Genomic DNA, 24,976 nt, shown 5'->3' on the forward strand with positions numbered 1-24,976 from the left:
TTAAGCTGCCGCTACAACAGTTGTGACGCCATCAGCTCGGCAAACCCAGGTCACCTCTCAGAGCCAGAAGACTAAACCTGCCCCCTTGATGTTGGGGGGTATTTCCCTCCCTTTTGCTCCTGCGCCACCTACTTCAGGAGCAACACCTTCCCCCCCCCCCCCCCCCCCTCCCCCCCTCCACTAACCATTGGGGACATCCATCCCCACTTCTAAGCTGGAGAAGTGTAAGTTTTCTTCGACTTCTCTCACTAGGAAAGGCTCCCTTGGGTGACTCCCTTCCCAGGTTTCTTTTAGTGAGAAAGACGACACCCGCCAGTGGCTGAAGAGCCCAAAAGCAGCTGGTTGTAGGGCTTCACACACATCCTCAGTTCCGGAGATGGAGCCAGTTGAGTCCTCCGAGCCAGGGAAACCCAAGGAGCAGTGAGAGGAATCCAAAAAGAAATCCCCTAAGACCAAGGAAATTGTGGTGGCACCCACTCCACCGCTGCCTACAAGCTCTGTGGCTGAGGATTGGGTGGAGATTTTGGCATCCGCTGAGGACCTAGATCTCGCCAATTTCATGACGACGTCATCCTCCAGTGGAATTGCGGTGGTTTTTTCCTCCGCCTGCCTGAGCTACAGCAACAGTTAAGTTTTACACCTCCTATCTGCATAGCCCTCCAGGAAACCTGGTTCCCAGCAATGCGGACCCCTGCTCTCAGAGGAGGCTATAAGGGATATTACAGGAACCATAGCGACTGTAATCTTGTGTCAGTTGGAGTTTGCGTTTATGTCCTAAACTCGCTCTGTAGTGAAACTGTGCCCCTTCAAAGCCCTCTTGAAGCTGTGGCTGTCAGAATAAGGACGAAACAGGAAGTAACTGTTTGCAATGTATATCTTCCTCCAGATGGTGCAGTACCCCTGGATGTATTAGTTGCACTGATTGATCAACTCCCTAAACCTTTCCTACATTTGGGAGACATTAACGCCCATAACACCTTGTGGAGTGGCACTGTGCTTACTGGTCGAGGCAGAGATGTCGAAACTTTATTGCCTCAGTTCGACCACTGCATCTTAATACTGGGGCTGCCACACATTCCAGTGTGGCTCATGGTAGTTACTCAGCCATTGATGTATCAATTTGCAGCCCAGCACTTCTCCTGTCTATCCACTGGAGAGCACATGATGACCTGTGTGGTAGTGACCACTTCCCCATCTTCCTGTCACTGCCCCAGCATCAGGCACACGGACGCATGCCCAGATAGGCTTTGAACAAGGCAGACTGGGGAACTTTCACCTCTGCCGTCACCGCTGAATCTCCCCCACATGGTAACATCGATGTGATGGTTGAGCAGGTGGCTAGCACAATTGCTTCTGGGGCAGAAAACACTCTTTAGGGTGCCCGAGGCGTAAGGCAGTCCCTTGATGGTCACCAGAGGTCGCTGAAGCAATTAAGGAGTGTCGGCGAGCTCTACAGCAGTATAAGCAGCATCCTTCCCTGGAGTACCTCATAGCCTTTAAACGGCTTCGTGCCCATGTTTGCTACCTTATCAGATAACGGAAGAAGGAGCGTTGAGAGAGAGAGAGAGAGAGAGAGAGAGAGAGAGAGAGAGAGAGAGAGAGAGAGAGAGATGTCTCCACCATTGGGTGCCACATGTTAACTTCCCAAGTCTGGGCAAACAAAAAATTTCTTTTCGAGTACCAGGCCCCAACAGCTGTCCCCAGTGTTACCATAAATGGCGAGTTATGTACCAATGCAAACGTGATTGCTAAGCACTTTGCTCAAGCCTCTGCGTCGTAGAATTACCCCCCAGCCTTTTGCACACTCAAATGGCAGCTGGAAGGGCATGTCCTCTCGTTCACTATACGCTGCAGTGAATCCTATAACACCCCATTTACAGAGTGGGAGCTCCTCAGTGCCCTTGCACATTGCCCCGACACAGCTCCTGGGCCTGATTACATCTACAGCCAGATGATTAAACATCTCTCATCTGACTACCAGCGACATCTCCTCGTCATCTTCAACCTGCTCTGGTGCGATGGCATCTTTCCAAGCAATGGTGGGAGAGCACTATTATTTCGGTGCTCAAACCCGGTAAGAAGCTGTTTGATGTGGATAGCTATTGGCCCATCAGCCTCACCAACGTTCTTTGTAAGCTGCTGGAACGTATGGTATGTCAGCAGTTGGGTTGGGTCCTGGAGTCACGTGGCCTACTGGCTCCATGTCAGGGCGGCTTCCGCCACAGTTGCTCTACCACTGATAATCTTGTGTCCATTGAATCTGCCATCCAAACAGCCTTTTCCAGACGACAGCACCTGATTGCTGTCTTTTTTTACTTACATAAAGCATACGACACGACTTGGCGACATCAGATCCTTGCCAAATTGTAGGAGTGGGGTCTTCAGGACCACTCCCGATTTTTATCCAAAACTTCCTGTCTCTCCGTACTTTCCGTGTCCAAATTGGTGACTCCCATAGTTCCATCCATATCCAGGAGAATGGAGTCACACAGGGCTCTGTATTGAGTGTATTGCTATTTTTAGTGGCAATTAACAGTCTAGCAGCAGCTGTCGGGCCCTCTGTCTCACCTTCTCTGTATCCAGACGACTTCTGCATTTCATACTGCTGCTCCAGTACTGTTGTTGCTGAGCAGCGCCTCCAGGGAGACATCCACAAGACGCAGTCATGGGCTCTAGTCCACAGATTCTAGTTTTCAGCCGCAATGTCGTGTGTCATGCACTTCTTTCGGAGTCGTACCGTTCATCCGGAACTTGCGCTTTACCTTAATGACGATCCACTCACTGTAATGGAGACATATCAATTCCTAGGACTGGTTTTCGATGCTCAATTGACTTGGCTCCCTCATCTTCATCAGCTCAAGCAGAAGTGCTGGCAGCACCTCAATGCCTTTTGTTGCCCGAGCAACATCAATTGGGGTGCAGATCACTGTACACTGCTGCAGCTCTACAGAGCTCTTGTCCAATCCCGAATTGACTGTGGGAGTGTGGTTTATGGTTAGGCAGTGCCGTCAGCATTGCATTTACTCGACCCTGTGCACCATTGTGGGGTTCGATTAGCGACAGGAGCTTTTAGGACGAGTCCGGTGACAAGTGTACTGGTGGAGGCCGGTGGCTCTCTACTGCAGATCAGACATGCGCAACTGCTCGCCTTTTACGCAGCACACATTCATAGTTCCCCCTGAGCATCCGAATTACTGTCTCCTTTTCCCACCCGCGGCAGTCCATGTCCCACATCGGCAGCCCAGATCAGGGCTAACGATTGCGGTTTCTGAACTGGAGTCCTTCCCTTTACCACCTCTACTTGCAGTCTGTTCACATACACCTCCATGGTGTATGCCTCGGCCGCAGCTTCGTCTGGACCTTTTGCGTCGCCCTAAGGACTCCATTAATCCCGCCACTCTCCACTGTCACTACCTCTTGATTCTTGACGTGTTCCAGGGCTCTGAAGCAGTTTACTCCAATGGCTCAATGGCTGATAGTCACTTAGGCTAGGCTTCGCATATGTTCATGGAGGACATATTGAGCAGCACTCCTTGCCTGTTGGCTACAGTGTTTTCACTGCAGAGCTGGCGGCCATATCTCGTGCTCTTGAGTACATCCGCGCATGCCCTGGCGAGTCATTTCTCCTATGTACTGACTTATTAAGCAGCCTACAAGCCATCGACCAGTGCTACTCTCGCCACCCTCTGGTAGCGTCCATTCAGGAGTCAATCTATGCCCTGGAACAGTCCCACTGCTCCGTGGTGTTTGTGTGGACCCCAGGACACGTCGGAATCCCCGGCAACGAACTTGCTGACAGGCTGGCCAAACAGGCGACGTGGAAACCGCCGTCTGGAGATAGGCATCTCCGAAGCTGATCTGCGTTCTGTCTTACACTGCAGGGTTTTCCAGCTTTGGGAGATGGAATGGCAGAACAGCACACAATAAACTTCGTGTCATTAAGGAGACTATGAATATGTGGAAGTCTTCCATGCAGGCCTCTCACAGGGAATCATTTGTCCTCTGCCGGCTCTGCATTGGCCATATGTGGCTAACACATTCTTACCTACTCCGTCGCGAGGACCCACCTCAGTGGCTGTGGCTCCCAAATCACAATCGTCCACTTCTTGCTGGACTGCCCCTTTTTAGCCACTCTGCGGCAGACTTTTAACTTTCCCAACACCCTGCCTTTGGTGTTGGGCAACAATGCCTCTACAGCAGCTTTAGTTTTACATTTTATCCGTGAGAGTGGGTTTTATAGTTCTATGTAGGTTTCAGCGCATGTTCTTTTGTCCCTCTGTTTCCTCCACCCTAGTGCTTTTAGGGTGGAGATTTTACTGTGTTGCAGAGTGGCTGTTTTGTCATTTTAATCTCTTCTACTGGTTTCTTGCGTTTCTGTGGTTTTCTTCTCCTATTTTGTCCATTTAAGTGTTTTGATGCCTTTCCGTCGTTTTTGTGGTTTTTTCTTTTCTCTCCATTTTGTGTTGTCAGTCTCACTTCTTTTATTTTCACCCATGTGGCATTGTTTTATTCGAAGCAAGGGGCCGATGACCTAGCAGTTTGGTCCCTTTCTCCCTTTTTTAAATCAACGAACCATATTTTACCTGAAAAACTTTAGCAGTTTCTTCCATAAAATGATACTGTATGGCATTCTGTCACCTATATCTGATAAGTCCACATTCAGATTTGCCACAAGTTCTGGAAATCACGGAATATCAGGGCATTTCAAATGTGTCGGGGAAATTTGGAAGAAACTCTGGAAAATCTTGTTTTTTGTCTCAGTAGACCAAATGGTTTTTTTTGCTGTGATTTCAGTCATTGTTGGGTGCAATTGAGTACGTGCACCGCTACCCTACTCCCTCATTCTTACTGCTTTTCCCATTCTTACCACTTCACTCATTTTAGTCAGTGCTGCCACCACTTCTTGCTGCTAGTCTAGCAGCTGCCGACGAGAGGCAGGGAGGCCTTGAGGAGTGGTTTGTTTGGATCTGATTCTTAGAGATTGTTGACACAGCAGCCAGAACTGCCAGTCAAGTGTGCATGAGTTGCATCTGAGTGATTGTGTGTATCCTCTCTTTATCTGATAAAAGGCTATGGCTTAAAATTTAGTTGTGAGAGTCTGATTGTGTTTCCTACATGCCTTTCGCGACTGAGCGTCATTTTTATGGTGAGTTGCTACCTATCCTCATTAGTATTGATTCTCAGAGCATTTGCGCAAGTTATTTGTTGCATGGATTGTTCACTGCTGCTGTCTCATTTCATCAACATGGTGCTGTGACACGTGAATAGCTGACCATACGAGTGGACTTCCATGACGGGCCAAAACCACAGGCCATTTCTGCAGGTATCTCTAATGGATCGGGCCTGTCAGATCTAGTCTCACCAGTCTGCCCAGAGGCCAGGTCTGTTTGTATGTGGCATACTGTGGTGAATTTTCGTAGATTATCCAAGGACCTAGGACTGTGGTGCTCCTCAGCGGGCCAGAGGCTACGGGCAATGGATTTCAGGAATGCAGTTGTCTCACTGCAGGTACATTGTACAGTGTGGCAGTTTATAGGCATTTTATTTATTCTAGTACTTTTTAGAACTTCAAAAGTAATTTATATATTAGAAAGTATGGATGATCACAAGAAGAAAATTATGGCAGTTGCTGGCAGTTTGTACACAATGTGCTCATATATTTCTTGAAAGAAAGATCAGTTTTCATATCCCACCAGCAGTGATGTCATTAGAGATGGGGCATAAGCTTGGATTAGAGGTTGGTCACACCCTTTCAAGGAAGTATCCCAGAATTTGCCTTATGCAGTGTAGAGGAAGCACATAAAACCTAATTTGGGATGGTTGGATGGGGATTTGAACTGTCATTCTCCTGAATGAGAGTCCACTGTAGCTAAAACAGTGCTCCACTTCCCTCAGTGATTATATGTGGAACTATTAGTGAAGTACTTAGTAATGTTTTCCCTGGCATGCACTACATATTGGTAGAAGTGCTTACTTCATACTATGAAGATACCCAGTTTTTTAAATAGCTCTTTATAATGAGCCTGACTACTACTTTTAATTCTTACAGCCTTTCTCTGCAGTTTACAAAATTGTGTCTATGTTTTATGCATTTGATCACCAGAAAAGAATCCTGTTGTTACGAGCTGAATGTATGTACGAATAGTATGGTGCCACAAGACATTGGCTGTTCATTCCATGTTAATTGATAGTTGGAATTTATCCCTCAAATCTTGGTATTTGTTACACAGCATAGATTTTACATCTATTTTTCTAGTATTCTTTCAGAGAACATAAGTCTGCAATCTTCTTTATCTATGACTGAGTCTACATGATAATTTGATTGATACCCCTGCAAATATTCACACCCAAAAATTTGTTGAGTTGACAGGTTACAGTGGGGACTGGTTAATGTTGTAATTGCGTGGTACAATGTTCTTTTTTTGAAATGCGTCATTTTGCTGTTTAAAGCAATTTGCCGTTCTTTGCATGTCATTCAAATTCTATCTAGATATGACTGAATATACATGCAGCTTTTTTTCAGACATTTCATCATTATAGATAACTGTGTCATCTACAAAAATTATGGAATTACTATTAATAATGTCTGCAAGGTCATTAATATACAATATGAACAACAAGGATCCCAAGACACTTCCCTGGACCACACTCTAAGTTAATTCTACATCTGTCAGTGACTCTCCATCCAAATTTAAATGGTGTCTCTCACCCGCCAAGAAAGCCTCAATCCATGCACAAATCTCACTTGATACCCTTTCTGATTGTAATTTCAATAATAAGTGTATGTGTAGCACTGCATCAAATGCCTTTCAAAAGTAAAGGAATACTGCATTTACTTCACTGCTATGATCTGTAGCTTACAGGAGTTGATGTGAGAAAAGTCTGAGTTCGTTTCTTCCAAAAACGAGCTGGTTGTTATGGAGACTGTAATTCTGTTTGAGGTACTTCATTATATTTGAGCTCTGGATATGTTCTAAGATTCTGTAACAAATGGATGTTAAGAATATTAGACATTAGTAGCTCATTCTGCTGCCCTTCTGATTCTGATGTAGATGGGTGTGACCTGTTCTTACCTCTAACTGCTCCACAAATACTCATAAAACAGATAAAGAACATATGTAGGAATCCTGTCACAAAGCAGATAAGTCTCTGAACCTTGAAATGGAAGGCAGTAGCTGCTGAAAATAAGTATACAGTGAAAAGAGAATTTACAACCTGGCATTGAAGATCATTCCTAACAACAGCATGTAGGCTACATATAAATCAGAGGGGACATAAAGAAACATGAAAAAATAAACCAAAATGTACATGACACTAAACTTGAAAATAGGTAAAGCCAGCAAGAAGCAGGAATGGGATGATGTGGGTACAGACAAACTCACAATTGTAAAGAAAAGAAATGAATAACAAATTGAGAGGAAATAAGGAAAAATACGATGAAAATTGTATCAGAAGCATTATTCTATTGATAAAACTATCAAATTACAGGAAGACAGAATGGCTTACCAGTATTTGTGTTTTTTTTTTTAAGAGTTAAATTCCAAGTACTTGCCAGTAAAACACAAGAAAGGAAGACAAAAAACTATTCCTAGATTTCAAAACTTATGTCTGCTTCTGTATCCACTCTCCGTAAACCCATGTGAAGTGCATGGCAAAAGGTACTTCCATTGCATCAGTCATTAGAGCTTCTTAGTGTTTCATTCACATGTGAAATGTGGGAAGAAAGATTGGTTAAATACCTTAGAGTACACTAATTCACCCAGTCTTGGCCTCACAATTCATACAGGAGTGATATGATAGGTATTGTAGAATATTCCTAGAGTTATCATTGAAAGCCTAGTCTTGAACCTTTGTAAGTGGGCTTTCTCGAGATATTTTGCGTCTATCGTAAAGCTTCTGCTAGTACAGTTTCTTCAGCATTTCTGTGAACTCTCTCATGGGTCAGACAAACCTGTGACCATTCATGCTGTGCTTCTCCATGCATATTAAATATCCCCTGTTAGTCGTGTTTGGTATGAGACCCCCATTCCTGGGCAGTACTCTAGGATGGGTCACACAAATGATTTGTAAGCAATCACTTTTGTAGACTGATTGCGTTTTCATACTATTCCACCAATAGAGAGAAGTCTGTCATTGCTTTACCCACGACTGGGCCTATCTGATCATCCCAGTTCATATCCTTGCATATTGTTACACCCTTAATGTTTGTACGAGTTGACTGGTTCCATTTGTGACTTGTTGGCATTGTAGTTACAGGGTACTATGCTTTTATGTTTTGTGAAGTGCTCAGTTTTTCATATCTGAATATTTCAAGCTAGTTGCCATTCTTTGTACCACTCTTAAATCAAAGATCTTACTAGATATTTGTGCAGCAACATCTATGAAAAGTTTGAGGTTACTGTTAATATTGTCTGCAAGGTCATTGATATAAAACAAGAACAACCACAGGCCCAACACACTTCCCTGGAGCACACCTGAAGGTACTCCTGCAACTGTCAGTGACACTCTTAGCAAAGGTATCATGGCTCATCCAAGATATCCTCAACCAGTCACAAATTTTGCTTAGTACCACATATGATTGTACTTACTTGTAGTTGTGCTACCAAGTCAATTGCTTTTTAGAAGTAAAAAAAATACTGCATCAGCCTAACTGCACTGATCTAAGGCTTTCAGGACTGATGTATTCTGAACTCTTGCTGGTTAACATCTCGATTTCAAGGACATTGAATCACTACTTCTGCTACCCCTCCAACCCCCCCCCCCCCCCCCCCCCCCCTTGTAGATGGGTCTGCCCTGTACTTTCTTCCAGTCACTACACTGGCCATGGTTTTTTGTTCTAGTGATATATGGTATATTACTGTCAAATGAGGGGAAGACTTGGCTCCAAATTTGGTATAGTGCCTTATAGGGATTCCATCGGGCCCTAGATCTTTGTTCAGTATTAATGATTTCAAGTGTTAGCTTTTTCACTCATCTTTTCATTGGTAAGAGAATTACAAGGTGACAGTCATTGAACTATATGAAATAAAATTGTCATGACTTCTGAACAGTTTGCGTTAGGACATTCAAACTGCACAGTTGGCCATGGGACATGATGGGAATTAGTACACACATGCACACGCACGTTGTTGTTGTCGGCCATTTGCATGTGAAAATGTCAGAGTACAACGTGCCTAAGCAAATAGTGCTTGTGAAGGCCTACTATGCGAGCAATAACAGCCCAACTGCAACTCAAAGGACATTTATGACCAAGTTCAAGCTGAAGACAACTGGTGCTAACAATCAAGAATTTGTTCACAAGTTTGAGAGAACAGGTAGTGTTCACGATGAGTGTGGCAGTATCTGTCATCAAAAAATGGTGAAAATGCCTGAAAACATCACAAAGACACATGCTGTGTTTCGAACCAGCCCCAGGAAATCAGTCAGATGAGATGCACAACAGGTGGGAATCAGCTGAGAGACATTGCGACAAATTGTTCTTGAAGACCTGCATCTCTTCACATACAAAATTGAAACCTGACATCCATTAAGCCCCAGGTCCATGGAACAGTGGTTGTTGCGCCAAGATTATAGTCCACAGAATTGATGAATAGGACTTTGATGTGAATATGGTTTGCTTTAATGATAAAGCCCACTTTACTTTGGATGGGTACATCAATAAGCAAAATTGTGGCATTTTGGGGGACTAAGAATCCTCATTTCATGATCAAGAAGTCTCTTCGCCCTCAACAGGTGACTGTGTGGTATGCAATGTGCAGTCACAGAATAATCGGTGCAATATTCCTAGATGGCACGATGACTACCTGGAAGATAATTTCATCACTCTTATCAAAAGTGACCCTTATTTCAAAAACATGTGGTTTGTGCAAGGCAGAGCTCGACTCCATCATAGTATGAGTGTGTTGGATGTCCTGGTGCAGCACTTTGGGACCACATTCTGGCTCTAGGGTATCCAGAGGCCACTGGCATGCACCTCAGTGGGCTGCCGTATTCTTCGAACACATGCGGCTCCTTTTATTGGGAGACAAAGTGAACAACAATAGCCCAAAAAACCATTGTTGATCAAAAAGCGCCATTCAGGAGGTAATTGGTAGCATTGATATTCTGACACTTTAGTGGGTCATGTAGAATTTCACTGTTCATCTGTGCCACATCGCCAATGATGGCAGGCATATCGAATATGTCATGACCTAAATCCGAATATCTGTAGTGATGTCTTCATGTTGAATAAAGTGTGCATGCACTGTAGTTTGTAACTAATTTACTTTTTTTTCTTTTAGTTCAATAATTGTCACCCTGTAAATTGAAGCTGTACTCCTGGATTTGAGGACAGATTTTAAAATTTCTGCTATTGCTTTGCTACTCTAAATTTCAGTTCCTGTCTTTTGTAATTGTCTGGACACTAATCTTGGTAGCAGTATGAAAGAAATTAGTTTCCTGCATTAGCTGTTGCAGAGAAACTTCAAGAAGTTTGTTGTGGCTGTGGAACCTGTCCTGTCCTCACCTAATCTTGTCCTACTTTGTATATAAGTGTGTGATTTTTCTGTGATGTATGTGACATGTTAGATACTGTTACGCTAAATGGTCTGAGGACAAATAAATAAAATAGATAAATAAACTAAAATATTTGGTAGCTAGGTAATGTTTTTCTTCTAATTTTAAGTGTTCCTGTCAGCAAGTAATTACAATATCACATCATGAGAGTAAGTATTCTGCCACCCTGTAATTTTTTATATGATAAAAAGTAAGATCTGAATGGGGCTGAGAAAAGGACATAGGTACAATATGCCACGAGCCAGGAATGTGTAAGATCTTAAATTTTTGCCCTCCACCATGTCTTCAATTAATGAAGATAAAATTCTGCTTTAAATAACTTGATGTTTGCCTCTACCCTCTTTTTTTTTTTTTTACAAAGCTACATGTGTTCCTTCAAATATTGTCATGGACATTTATTTGCAGCATATTCTTGAACTGGAACGTGCCATGTTGGAGCAAGAGGTTCCAATTCCTGTTTATTTCATTGAATGGACAAAAGCAATCCAGACAGTTCTTGAAAATCTTGCACGGAGCTATTCATCAGATGAAAGATCAATCTCAGCGGCAGAAGGTAATGGTTTTCATCCAAATCATATTCTTCGGGCTCCATTGTTGTCAAATGGACTACTCAATACCCTTAAAAATAATTATTACTTCAAAAGGCAACCATTTGCCTATAGGTAACTTGGGTGTGCTGCCTATAAACGTGCAGTGAGAACAGTATTTTACTAAATTTCAAGTTCGTACTTTTTCTCTATTAGAAGTACGTACATTCATGCATGTACCCATGCAGACACCAAAATGCACACACCTGTGGACATAAGACTGTTTTTTCATAATTTAGTGGATTGTTAACAAATTGCACGGGGGAAATGTTCTGGTTATTTCTGTATGTATTGTCTGTTGATGTTACTATAATGAGAATCCCAGGTGGGAGAGAGATTGGGGGGGAGGGAGGTGTGAGGTGATTAATGGAGGGGGGGCGCATGTGTGTGCCATCCCACCATTGTTTTGGAGTTCAGATTGCCTGGCCTTATTCTTTGAGCATTAAAAGATGCAGATTTCGCAGTCCAGAAAGGTAGTCAGCATGATCCGCATTGTCAATTATTGAACTCTGTGCAGGAATTCTAACTCTCCTGTTACTGTATATATAGGTCTTCATACAATTTATGGTTAATAGTATGGGCTCCTTCAAAAGGAACTGCCATATTCACTTACTGAGCAATAGATGGAAAAGGAATTTAAACTTTTCTAACACTCCATAATGTAGACACAGGGCATCTCCGTGTGCCACCTAGGCAGCGAGCGCACCACAGTGTGTCCCTTAGTGGAAACAGGAGGCCACTGACCAATAATTAGGGTATAATTAAAACAAAAAGTGTGCTTGCATTCAAATATATTTATATATGCATGTCAATACAAAACAATTGGTGGAAATGAATCACTGTCATTATCAAAATTGTTATCACTCTCATTTTTGCCCCCCAGGAGGCTTGCCACTCTTTGGCAGGTTCATGCTTTGCTACCACAGGGCCCCAGCCTTTCCATCTTCTCCTTTCTGTGCTGCATGTCTATCCTCGTATTCTTTTTTTCCCTCCCTTGGAGAACATGTCTGGTGTGTTATTGGGAATGTTCTGCATTGTCTGTCACTTACATAAAAACAGTCTGACCATTGCCTTTCGTTCCCTTTTCCTGTCTTTGTTTCCCTTCTCCTCTCATTCCTCCGCTTCAGTGTTCGAGGTTCCTTCTTCCTCCCTGTGCGCTCCTGAAGGCTGGCTCACGTGTGTGACACATAACAGGCGACTGGGTAATGCGTAACTCCCAGCCTCGGGTCAACAAGTAGGGTTCGCATGTACCCCCTGGTACAGGCCAGGCCCAGGGAGGAGTGATTGCCTGTGTTGCAACCTTCCCAAAATGCTTACTGGTCCCTCTGTCAGGTGTTCCGAAGGTGCGACCTGAGGTGTGAACAATTGCCTAAAACAGGTGCACCCCCTTGTGAAGAGGTCCCCAGTTGGAAGGAGCACGCCATCAGAGACTCTGGCAACCATGGGGATTATCTCACAATGAGTCAATCATCTTCACAGTCAACATCTATGAAACATAAACATAATGAGGCTAATGATTCAACGACCCTTGCTGCTGCATCACTGTTCCCTGTGGTCTCATGTGCTGAAGACGGTCAGTCCTTTGCTATGGTAAATCTGTTTATTATTCATAAAGGTGTTGATGCAATTGCTGGCCCTGTGAAATCCTGTGCTCTTGTTTACAGAAATGCACTTTGATTTTTCAGACCACTTCTGATTCTCAAGCACAGCAACTGCCAGCTGCCTCGCTTCTCCATGGTTACCCTGTTCGTGTCGAGGCCCATAGAACTCTGAATTGTTCCTGTGGTGTCATTTACATAGGCTGCTCGACAGTCTAACCGAGGCCGAAATCCAGTCTTACCTCTCTGATCAGGGTGTCATTGCCTTCTACTGTGTAATGAAAAAGGTAGATTACTCGTTAGTGTCCAGTTGCACTTTGTTTCTATCTTTGATAGAGTGGTGCTTCCGCCCAAGCTCAAAGCAGACTATGAAATTATCACAGTCCGGCCATACATTCCGAACCCAATGCGTCGCTACCAGTGTCATCGTTTCAACCCCACTAGAACATCTTCTTGACCCTCAGCCAAATGTGTAACCTGTTGTAGGGATGCACACAAGGGCAATTGTCCACCTCCTCCTCCTCGCTGTATCAACTGGAATGGTGGCCATTGTGCCTTCTCTCGGGATTGTCCAGTGTATCTTGATGAGCAGGCTGTTCATGATATCCGGGTAAAAGAAAAGTTGCCTTATCCAGTCGGTCGCAAGTTACTGGCTAGTCGCAAACCCTGTATTCTTCCGTCTGGTACCTAAAATCCTGTTCTTGTTACCCCTCACTCCATGAAGGACATGACCACACAGACATGCAACCTTCAATTCTGCTCTGAGGTTGTGAAATCGCCCAGTGTCAAGGTAGCATCGCCATCCCCCTGTCCAGCTGTGCAACAAGCCATCAAACTCTGGCCTCAAAGGGCGAAGCCACGAGCTCCACAACTGGTAGGCCAGAAAGGATAGGAGAAGTACTCACATGAAGACTTCCTCCGTTCTTCCAGCCAAATACCTGAGTCTTCCTCTAACCAGAAAGGCTTGAAGAAGTCCACCAAAGGCAAACGGTCTTCTCCTTTGCCACCCCAATGCTCCTCTTAGATGGTGTCGCCACATGATACCTTAGCCAGGCCGGCCTCCGTGTTGCCGATGCGCACCAACAACCATTTCTCAGCATTGGACTGCATAGACCGGCCACACAAGCAAGCTGATGCTTCTGTGGACCCCATGGAGCAGGATCCTCCTGCTTCTGTGCCCTGTAGTAGTACCTCTTCCCAGGCTGTCACTCGGCAGCCGGGTAGGTGACACACCTACATCTCTTCATCATGATCGGTCGCACAAAGAGGATTTACGGCTGCTTTTAGCATTGCAGCGTCCCCTTGTACTCTGCGTTCATGCAACAAAATTGCACCCTCACAACTGCTTTGAGCTTTCACCTTTCTTGCCAATTCCTTTTGATCTTCCACCTGAGGTTGGCATTTCATCTCATGGGGGTGTCATGCTGCTCATACAGGATGACATTCATAGTCAACCTATCTCCCTGACTACCAATCTTCAAGCTGTTGCAGTTCGCCTTTTCCTACCCCACCTGACTTTTACCCTCTGTGCCATCCCTCCGTCATGCGCTGTCACCAGGGCAGACTTCTTTCAACTTATTGGGCAGCTACCTCCCTCATTTTTGCTTCCCGACGACTTTAATGTGTGTTGTACCCTTTGGGGATCTCCCAGGACCTGTCAGAGAGGTGCATTCTTGGTTGATCTTCTTAACCAAATTATCCTCTTCTGCCGTAACACTGGAGCACCCACTTTCCTTTCAGAATCCTCACACACCTATTCCCATTTGGACCTCTCCTTGTGAACTACCCAGCTTGCCCCCTACTCTTGAGTGGTACTTTCTTTCTGACACTTCCTCGAGTGACCATTTCCCGTGTGCTATCCGTTTGCTCACTCCTACCCCATCCAGATGCTCGCCTAAATGGCAGCTCCCTAAGGCTGACTGGCAGCATTACTGTTCCCTGGCATCCTTTGAAGAACAAGATTTCCCCAGTTGTGATGACCAGGTAGCATATCTCACAAACGTTATCCTTACTGCTGCAGAACATTCCATTCCCCGCATTTTCTTCTTACTACGTCGTGTCTCAGTCTCTTGGTGGACTGAGGCATGCCGCGACACAATTTGTGCTCAGAGATGTGCTCTCCACTATATTAACCTGCTACCATATGATTGCGAACTGCATTCATTATAAACAGGTGCATGCAAAGTGTCAACACATTTTTCTGGATAACAAAAGAGCTAGCTGGATTTCATTCACTAATTCTTTTAACAGTTCCACTGCTTCCTCTGTCATGTGGGCCAACCTCAGACTGCTCTCTGGAACCAAGATCCATTCCTCAATTTCCGGCCTCACAGTATCTGACGACATCATCGTGGACCCTATTGTTATCTCCAACACCTTGGGCTGCCTGTTTGTGAAAGTTTTGAGCTCTTCCCACTATCACCCCGCCTTTCTCCATCGGAAACAAGTGGAGGCGGCTTGGGCGATACCTTCTCTTTTCCAAATCCTGAGTGCTACACTCTGCCTTTACTGTGAGGGAGCTCGATCGTGCTCTCAGTTCATCCCGATCCTCTGCCCCAGGGCCAGACGCCATCCACATTAAGATGCTCAGCACCTTTCTCTGGTAGGGAAGCACTTTCTGGTTAACACGTACAACTGCATCTGGGCGGAGGGCACATTTCCCGGACGCTGGCATCAAGCCACTGTCTTACAGATACCTAAGGCCAGTAAGGACAAAAACCTTCCTTCTACCTACCACTCCATCCCTCTTAGCAGCTGCATTTGCAAGGTGATGGAACGTATGATTCATGCCCGGCTCGTGTGGTGGCTCAAGTCTTGCAGTTTACTGCCAAATGCCGCCTGTCCTGTTTCCTTCAGGCATTTTTACAAGACCGAGTTTTCAAGGTGCGTGTGGGTTCTGCTTTGTCGGACAAACTTATGTAGAAAAATAGTGTGCCTTAGGGTTCTGTCCTGAGTGTCATCCTCTTTGCTATCGCCATTAACCCTATAATGTCCTGTCTCCTGCCGGGCACCTCTGGTTTCCATTTTGTTGATGTTTTTATCATCTATTGCAGTTCTCCACGGTCCTGTCTCACTAAGTCTTGATTGTGTTTACTCGTGGAACATCGACAGTGGCTTTCACTTTTCCACTGACAAAACCATCTGTATGAGTTTCTGGTGGCGCAAATGGTTTCTCCCACCGTCTCTACATCTTGAGCCTGTTGCCCTTCCATTTGTTGAAACTATGAGATTCCTGGGGCTCATAATCGGTAGGAAACTCTCTTGGTCCTCCCATGTATCTTACCTGGCAGCCTGCTGTACGTGGTCCCTCAATGTCCTACGTGCCCTCAGTGGTACTTCCTGGGGCCCTCAGTGGTACTTCCTGGGGTGCCGATCGAACCACCTGCCTCTGTTTGTATTGGTCCCTTGTCCATTCGAAACTTGACTGTGGGTGCTTTGTTTACGCGTCTGCTGCACATCCATCCCTCTTACACCATCTCAACACTGTCCACCATCATGGCATCCGTTTGGCCATGGGTGCCCTTTACACAAGCCCGGTTGAGAGTCTGTATGCTGAAGCTGCTGGACTACCACTGTCTTAGTGCCACAACCTTCTCCTCAGCAGGTATGCATTCTGTTCGTCTGCCATGCGTGCCCACCTGTCCTATTCCTCCCTCTTCTCTATTACCTCCTGGAGTCTGCTATCGGCACATGCTATGGTGGCCTAACTTCACACTACGTGCAACTTTCCTGGTGGGTGTGAACCCTTCACCTTCTCAGCATTGTTAAGGGGCCCAGTTAACTTTGGCCTTCATTCGCTCCCTAAAGATACTACTCCAGCCTCAATCTGTTGCCTTCAGTTTCATCACCTTCAATGGAACTTCTCGATAGTACTTATGTATACACTGATGGCTCTCGGACTGACTGTGGGGTCGGGTGTGTCTTTATCATTGGCACCCATGTCTTTCGATGTTGGCTTCTGGCACACTCCACAGTATTTACAGCCAAGCTCTTCACCTTGTATCAGGCCACGGAATACATCTGGCGACACAGCCTTTTCAATTGTGGCCTTTGCTCAGACTCATTCATTGCCCTTCAAAGTCTGTGTGCTGTACACTGCCCACCCTTTAGTGCAGCAGGTCCAGGAAAACTGTCCTGTGCTCACTCTTGGTGGAGCCAGTGTAATGTTTCTGTGGGTTCATGGCCATCGCGGTCTGCCAGAAACGTGGCTACTAATGTTGCTGCCAAGGCTGCAATCCTTATATCTCAGCCCGCTATTTCCTATAGTCCCTCCGATGATCTCTGTGTTGCCATCTGTCAGGAGAAGGTGACCTTTGGCATCGCCAATGGTCCTCCCTTCCCGGGAATAAGCTCCGGCTTATTAAGCATCTCAGCCCTCCTACCAGGAGGAGGTAATTTTAACTAGGCTGTGTGTTGGGCACTTCCTTTTTAGCCATCTTCACGTGATAAGTGGCACTACCCCACTGCTTTGTACACATTGCGCTGAAGTTTTAACTGTCTGCCACTTTCTGACAGAATGCCCATTTTTTAACCATTTACGTTCCCGCTTGAGTTTGCCGTCTGAGTCATTGGTCGTTTTAGCAAATGACACGCGGGCTGTCGACCGTGTTGTACTTTTTATCTGCCAAAGCAATATGGCAAAGGCTGTTTAATTTTTAGTTTTGGACCTCCATTTCTGTACAGTCTTTTTTAGCCCTTCTTCGCGTGCCTGATTCTAGCTGTCTTCTCTTATGTCAATTTGTACATATAGTCATTTTTTAACTCCTCTCTGACTTCGTGTTCTATATTTTTGACTTGGGTGCATATGACCTCAGTTGTTTTTTGTGCCTTGAAGCAAAACAAAACCAAACACTCATTTTCACTTAGACCTTCCTTTAGAATCTGTATAATCTCTCTCTTACCATTTATATATGTTTTCTCATCCTGCCACTTGGAGAATAGATTTTTTTATCCATCCAGTCGCATTATATTTTCAGAAAGGACTGTGCATGAACTACTAGCCATTTCACACCTTGAATATAATCACTGTGACAATACATCAACACAACTGCTACAGTTTGGTACCAAGTTAATGCAGGCTTCCCTTTATGGCCGTACTATGCAGCATTGACACCCAGTGCAGTCAGATTTGATAACTGAACATGTGAAAGCTTTGAAAAATTTTGTCAAATGAGGCTCAACATTGGAGTGGAAATAAAATTTGCAATGTCAAGCACCATTAGCTGTTGGAGTGGAAAGGGTTAATCTGTGTACAGAAAAGTGTGTACTGTTGCAAGTGTTAAATTTCTAATAGATTTCTAGAACAACTGAAAAATCTGAATAATAAAATCAAGACTTTAAATTCAAACAAGGAGTAGCTGGATACTGTGAGACACTATTTAAACACTTCACAGTATTCTACTTGAAAGGGACTTAAAACTAGCTCCTGTGAAAGTGTTTAGCCCTCTGTCCTTCCATAAAAAAATGCTAAGAGGTCAAAATGCATGACACAGGATCATTTTTGACCCAGTGAAATCATTATGGAATAACAATAATCTAGAAAGGATAGATTGCTACATGCTAAACAGAGGTGGTGTTGAGTTGTGGACAAGCATGATGGGAAGAATGTTAGAAACATTTTGGGTTTCGAACAAAGTTCTTTTCCAGAAGTAGAAAACCAAGAATCACTGTCTCCTTAGCGTCCAGAGGCCGTGTGTGTGTGTGTGTGTGTGTTTTCGACATCTGAAGTTCTTTGGCCTAAAGTTGATGTATTTCTTTTCATTTTGTCTCTTTGCTACTTGAGACCTGTGTGATGAGTAGCAATCTCTCCTTTCCCTTTTGTTTTTATTCTGTCCTAGGCTTTCCATTGTTCAAAGATAAGCAAGTTTCATTTCTACTTGTTAGGTATAGTTTCAGAAAAACTCTAGTACTATTACTCTTCATCCATTGTAGATGCACTTGAGGAGGAAAGCTCTTGTTAACTGGCACAGTGGTCAAGAGATGTATAGGTCTATTGTTTAGGTCACAGTGAAAATCAGTGTGTGTCAGTTTGAATTGTATTCATTGCAGTATATTTTGCTCTTTGATAGGTGAGTGAAGCTGTCATGGAAATTATATACGGTTATTTTAAACTAAAAAAAAAAATAAGAAAACTTTCATTACAGTCCCGAAAAAATGTGGCATTAAGGCTCAAACATGTACCATCAGAGTTCATACTCTGATCTTTTTGGTTTTTTTCCACAATAAAATTTGTGTAACCTAAAATGACAGAATATAAATTTCATTACAGCTTTTTTCTCTTGTCAGAGATTAAAAAATTGTGTTTGTGATATGAAAGTGCATCCCAAAAGTTAACCATGGTCTGAATATAGTGATACCACTTGACTACCTCTCCATTTAGCAAGAGCTTTCCTCAAATATAGCTGCAATAATCAGGAATTCTTAGATTTCTCAGAAAATGTTAGGATGTGTACCTAATAGTTTTATTCAAAACTTTGTTACTTTTGTGTTGTAATGATGCCACCTTAACCAGAATAAATTCTGAGTCATGAGCAGTGACCCACTTCGTTACAAAAATAGAGAATACTGAGATAAAACCTTTCACTGAAGTTACTTTAGAATGGCCCACGACTGGTGTGCTGAAGTTAATCAAAATCAGTTGTCACAGGGTCTGTCTGGCCTCTCCTTGTAAGATAGAAAGTTCCTTTATGACACCCCTTTGTTAATCGTACGGGATTTCCTTGCAGTAGTTTAGGATCTTGCTTTGTAATGCATTATCTAATGTATATGCTATTGTATTTTTTCTCTTCAAATTTTTACCAACTTTCTGTAAATTAGGCCTACATAGTGACTTGCTTCATCTTTGACAGTAATCTGCTAATTTTTCGCATTTACATTGCAGCTATGTTAAACGCTGTGTCAGCGAGTGGATACCAAGTTGTAATAGCTAGTGGACAAGCATCAGTAAAAGGAGATATTAATATTGCAACTGTACAGGTATGTTAAAATCATTTAAATGTTTTGTTACATGCATGAAAGTGTTACTAAAACTGTTTCTTATTCAAATTACAGGGTAAATTATCTGGTTATGGAGTTGAAGAGAAGTTGCCAACCATTGCCATTGTGGCACATTATGATAGCTTTGGTGTAGCTCCTGTGAGTAATTTTCTGTCCTGTTTCCATAGCTATACACATAAATGAATAACTAGAAACCAAGGAAGGCCCATAGATAAAATATTATTTTGACTCCTACAAAATTCTGATTAGATTGATGACTCTATTGGTATGTTCACTCAGATATATATTACTTAGCTGATACTGGAAAAGAAGATGGAAGGACAGTGTGTGCCTTCCAAATTGACTAGTACTCTCTGTGAATTGACAAAGGAAGAAACTGAGTGTTTCATTGAAACAGTAACTTCATTTGAAACTTCCTGGCAGATTAAAACTGTGTGCCGGACAAAGACTCGAACTTGGGACCTTTGCTTTTCGTGGGCAAGTGCTCTACCAACTGAGATACCCAAGCACGACTCACGCCCCGTCCTCACAGCTTTACTTCCGCCAGTACCTCGTCTCCTACCTTCCAAACTTTACTGCATGGTTCGCAGGAAGGTATGAGACGAGGTACTGGCAGAAGTAAAGCTTTGAGGACGGGGCGTGAGTCGTGCTTGGGTAGCTCAGTTGGTAGAGCACTTGCCCGCAAACGGCAAAGGTCCCGAGTTCGAGTCTCAGTCCGGCACACAGTTTTAATCTGCCAGGAAGTTTCATATCAGTGCACATTCCGCTGCAGAGTGAAAATCTCATTCGAGTAACTTCATTTGCTTATCAGTGAAAAGTGTAGTTGGTAATTTACAGCTTTACAGAAGTCTGAACATTGTGTAGTGATGTGGACAGAGATAATGTTAAGGGCTTGTGTTTGATGTTTTGTATTTTATTTACACCATAGATGTAACCAACACTGTCGTGCATTAAATATTGTGCAACTTACATTGTAGCTATGACCGTGAGCTCCACTTCAGTAACATGACAGGTTGCTAAAACCAGTGCTGTCGGTTTCAGTTGTGAAGTACTTTCCAGGAGTTGTCATTTGGGGCGGACTCAAATGGTTCTGGAGTGGTGATGCTTCTGGAGCTGGCACGACTATTCTCGGGGCTGTACTCAAGTCCAAAGACACATGCTCGATACAACCTTGTCTTCCTCCTGTCAGGTGCTGGCAAATTCAACTATCATGGCAGCAAGAAATGGCTTGAAGACCAACTAGACGGTGTTGAGACTTCAATTATTCAGGTATATTAACAAGCAAAACCTTCAGTTTATCTATTTACTGATTTGAATGTTTTAACTTAGGCTAGCATAATGGCATAAAGTTTAAGTTGTTCATTTAACAGATGTTATTTAAGCTTGCAATATAACTGTTACAACTTTTCAAATTCTCTGCATGAGCAATAGTTTTCTATCTTTGAAGCCACACCGAATATGTCTCAATCCAAGCTTCATTAGAGAAGTCACTTAGAGCATTATTGTATGCTGCAGTAGCCTCTTCGTTGGATGAAAGACCCTGCCTATGAATTTTTTCCTTTGTTTTTGGGAACAGGAGGAAGTCACATGGGGCCAGTTCAGGTGAATTCCATTGTAATTAAAATGGCAATCCTGTGTACCTGTTACCATCATGTTTCATAAGATACTCAGCATGGTACAGGGATTTTCACTGAGATTTAACACTCTAGATGTGCAAAGAAGTATGCAAACACTTAGAGAGGTGAGGGATCTGCTTTGTATGTCATGTACACTGATGCCTGTCAGACAACAAGATAGATGGTGGCACATTCATCTTAAATTCTGAGGGGCATTCACTTCCAGAAAATATCAAAGTTGCATGTTATTGCTGTGATTTTAAACAGCATTCCCCATCCCTGAGGCAGTGTTTTAAATTCCAATGCTTCATGCATATGTCGTCTTGATGTACATATTACCCAATTAGCAGAGATTGGCTGGCCGCGTCAAGAAAATTTACCATATGTGCTTCTGATTGTCTGTGTAATTTGTGGGAATGATCATCCTCCCTGATCTGTGAAGTGTGCAGCCTACTCAGGGTTGCAAAATTCCTGAACTGAAGGTCACAGATTGCCTCTTATATTTTTGAAGCTTAGAAAAAAAAATCTTTGTATCCAGCCTCAATTAATATCGACCTCGACCACTACTGTGGCCAAATTTTCAGCAGTACCTAGTGTATTTACTCTCTTGACATTGACGTCCAATAGTCACATGAATAAACCATGTGGGCGATAGGCCCTCCCCTCTGTTGGTTCCTGTTGCACCGTTTTTGTGAACCACACTCCCTACAGCCAGATGGAGAAGTGACATCATCCTTTGGCACCTACTGGCGACAGGGCTACCTCTCAAGAATCCTCTCCCCAGAAATCCACAGATCAGAAACCAGACACTAGCCATTGGCTGAAAGGGCCATGGTTTGTGGGAAGCAGGACTGCCTTGCTCTTCTTCTGTTCTTACATCCACAGTGGATAACATCTTAAAAGAGACTAAACTGCCAAACATTGTGAAAGGGAAGGAGGAAAAATCTCTGGAGAAGGCTACTCCAGTGACCCAGATGACATCAGATATTGATGTTCCTTCCTCACCAGTAACAGTGATCCTGGGGCATAACCGGTCCTCTTGGTCCCTTCACACCTGACCAGGACACACCGAATGTAATGCTTGAGTGGGTATTGCCACAGTCATGACACTCACACTCATTTTTGCTATGCACTGTGACAGCAGTGCTCAGAGTGGAACGTAAGCTGCACGTTTGAATACAGTATCAGATGAGTGGAAATAGTGTCATTTATATTGATTTGTAATGTAGTTTGTACAGTAGGGACCATATGTAGTGCCATAAAAATCAGCAATAACTAAAAAATGCCACTACGTTTGTCTTCCTTTAGTTCCGCAAGGACCCTGGGAGGCATGAAATGGTGCATTAAAGGGGAGTCCATTTGCTCTTGTCCGCAGCTCGTGGCTAGCATTGCTATCTCTGGATCACAGGGTCTCTAGGTTCGATTCCCGGCCGGGTTTGGGATTCTCTCTGCCCGGGGACTGGGTGTTTGTGTTATCGTCATCATCATCATTGTCCTCGTCATTTGTGACAGTGATTAGACTGGACTGTGTACAAAAATTGGGCTGTGTAAAAATTGGAACTTTGTACAGGTGCTGATGACCCCACAGTTGAGCGCCCACAAACCAACCACCACCACCACCACCACCATTTGCCCTTGTCATCTACAGATAATTACTGAAAAATTTTGTTTTAAGAACAAAAATGGCTAGTAAACAGCAAAAGACCAGCCCTTTTGCAGAAAGATGTCGTATGTGTACTGAAGAACAAGTTTTGTTCACTGTGCTTCCAGTCAAATAATTGAATGTGGCCCTTAGGAAACTTGCATGGAATGCAATACCTGCATTATTCAAGGGACCAAATTAGCCACCATAACCTGTAGCTAAAGGGAAAAACCACACAGATGTGATGATAAAAACGTCAAAAGCAATAAAACTGTTTCTTAACACAGAAGAAACCAGTTCCACAACTTTTGTTAAGTCTGAGCAACAAATGACAATAATCTTAAACATTCGCTTTTGAAGCAAAAGTAACCACATTTACGAAATTATTTGTCTACTAAAAATCAAGTGAAGTGTTAGACAGTGCATATCATTAGACTCGATACAAAATGGTTTCGCATGAAGGTAAGTGTCTACCATAATAAAAATAGATAACATAAATATATAAATATATGCCTACAATTATAGATGTATTCAAAAGTATTTCTTCATGGATAAGTCGTGGCTTATGTCACTGAACCAGTGAGATTAGACTGCTTTTACGTTTATTGGATAATCAGTCATGTATCTTTCATGTGTTACGGCTGTATATGTCAGATTGTGATATCACTGTCATCTATTGGAGCAACAGGTAATTTCCTTTTGTTCTGTGATCTGTGTGGCTTTCCAAGAAAATCACCCCACTGACGACCTTTCAACCCAACTCTTAGACCTTACCATGAGTTCTGTCAGAGCTGTACTGGCCCCGAGAGAGCATCTGGAGGAGTCTGGACATTGATTCCCACAAATTTTGTCCCTCCCCTGTGCAAAGTTGGATGCGACAGCAGCGAGCGTGCAAACAATCCCAGTGCTCATAATTTGTCACATTTCTTTCAAGACAGGACACCTAATTATCTTGAGGTAATCATTTAATCTGACTACTCTTCCCCTACTTTGCTGCACTTAGGGATTTCAGTGCGTAGTACCCCATGTGAGTAAGTACCACTTGAGGCCTCCTGAATGACTAGCTTCTTTCTGATCTTGATTTCTGTCTCCTTAATGGTGGTGCACATACTCACTTCAGTGCCATCCATAGCACCTTATTAGCTCTCGATCGTATGATCTCTTTCCCCAGTCCTGTTCCTTTGCTACAGTCATTACCAGTTGACAGTTGTATACCACTGCTGTCCTTTGCATGCTGTCAGGTTGCCTTGGCAACCTTCTGGACGAATTCTCTTGACCCAATCCCTGTGCCACTGGAAATGCCATTCTTTATAAAGGCCACCTCCGCTGCTGGTCCGTTCCATGGTGGACCATAGACAGCTATTCCAGATTGTTGAAGGATCCTGCAATGCCGCAGATGATCTCCATCGTAGACTACCCTCCCACTTTTGTGTGGATTCCCACTAAGTTTTGCTATCAAGTTAAAAGTGTAAGAAAAAAAAGTTGGGAGTGCCATGTTTCCTTGGGAAAGTATGCCTCTTTATCCCAGGTTTTAGCCGAGGTCCGTCGTCATCTGGTGTACCAAATAGTAACAACTATTCTGGGTCTCTTCCTTCTTGGTGGTACCTGTGCCAATGTTTCAATTTTTGCTGAACATCTTGGAACCCACTTTATGATGGTGGCATCTTCTTATCTGGCTACCTTTCAAATGCACAAATGACAAGATGGAGATATCTCCCTATCTTTCACCCACCAATCAAGCTGAAATGAATAATGAAACATTTACTGACTGGGAGCTATTCAAGGCTTTTGACTTATCACATGATATTCCCCAGGCCCAGCTTCAGTTGATAAGCAGATGAACCAACACCTGAATGTTACTCAAAGACTCCATCCACTTACATCTTCACTCTATTCGGCTGAAAGATGTCTTCCCTTTGCAATGGCAAGACAGTATCAGTATCTCATTCCTTGCATCATGCAAAAACACAATGTCCATCAACA

At 43.6% G+C, this 24,976-nt stretch overlaps 1 protein-coding gene across 1 annotated transcript in view; it reads left to right on the forward strand.

Annotated features, from left to right (window-relative positions):
• The window catches only part of LOC124798075 (nicalin), a 123,063-nt gene that overhangs the window by 6,759 nt on the left and 91,328 nt on the right, over positions 1–24,976 (forward strand). Inside the window, exons 3-6 of the mRNA XM_047261315.1 lie at positions 10,960–11,107; positions 19,620–19,714; positions 19,790–19,873; positions 20,795–21,004. Of these exons, the coding sequence (XP_047117271.1) occupies positions 10,960–11,107; positions 19,620–19,714; positions 19,790–19,873; positions 20,795–21,004 (537 nt within the window). The remainder of the gene's footprint in view (positions 1–10,959; positions 11,108–19,619; positions 19,715–19,789; positions 19,874–20,794; positions 21,005–24,976) is intronic.

Source organism: Schistocerca piceifrons, chromosome 5 (genome assembly GCF_021461385.2).
Source record: "Schistocerca piceifrons isolate TAMUIC-IGC-003096 chromosome 5, iqSchPice1.1, whole genome shotgun sequence".
In the NCBI taxonomy this organism is placed as follows: Eukaryota; Metazoa; Arthropoda; class Insecta; order Orthoptera; family Acrididae; genus Schistocerca; species Schistocerca piceifrons.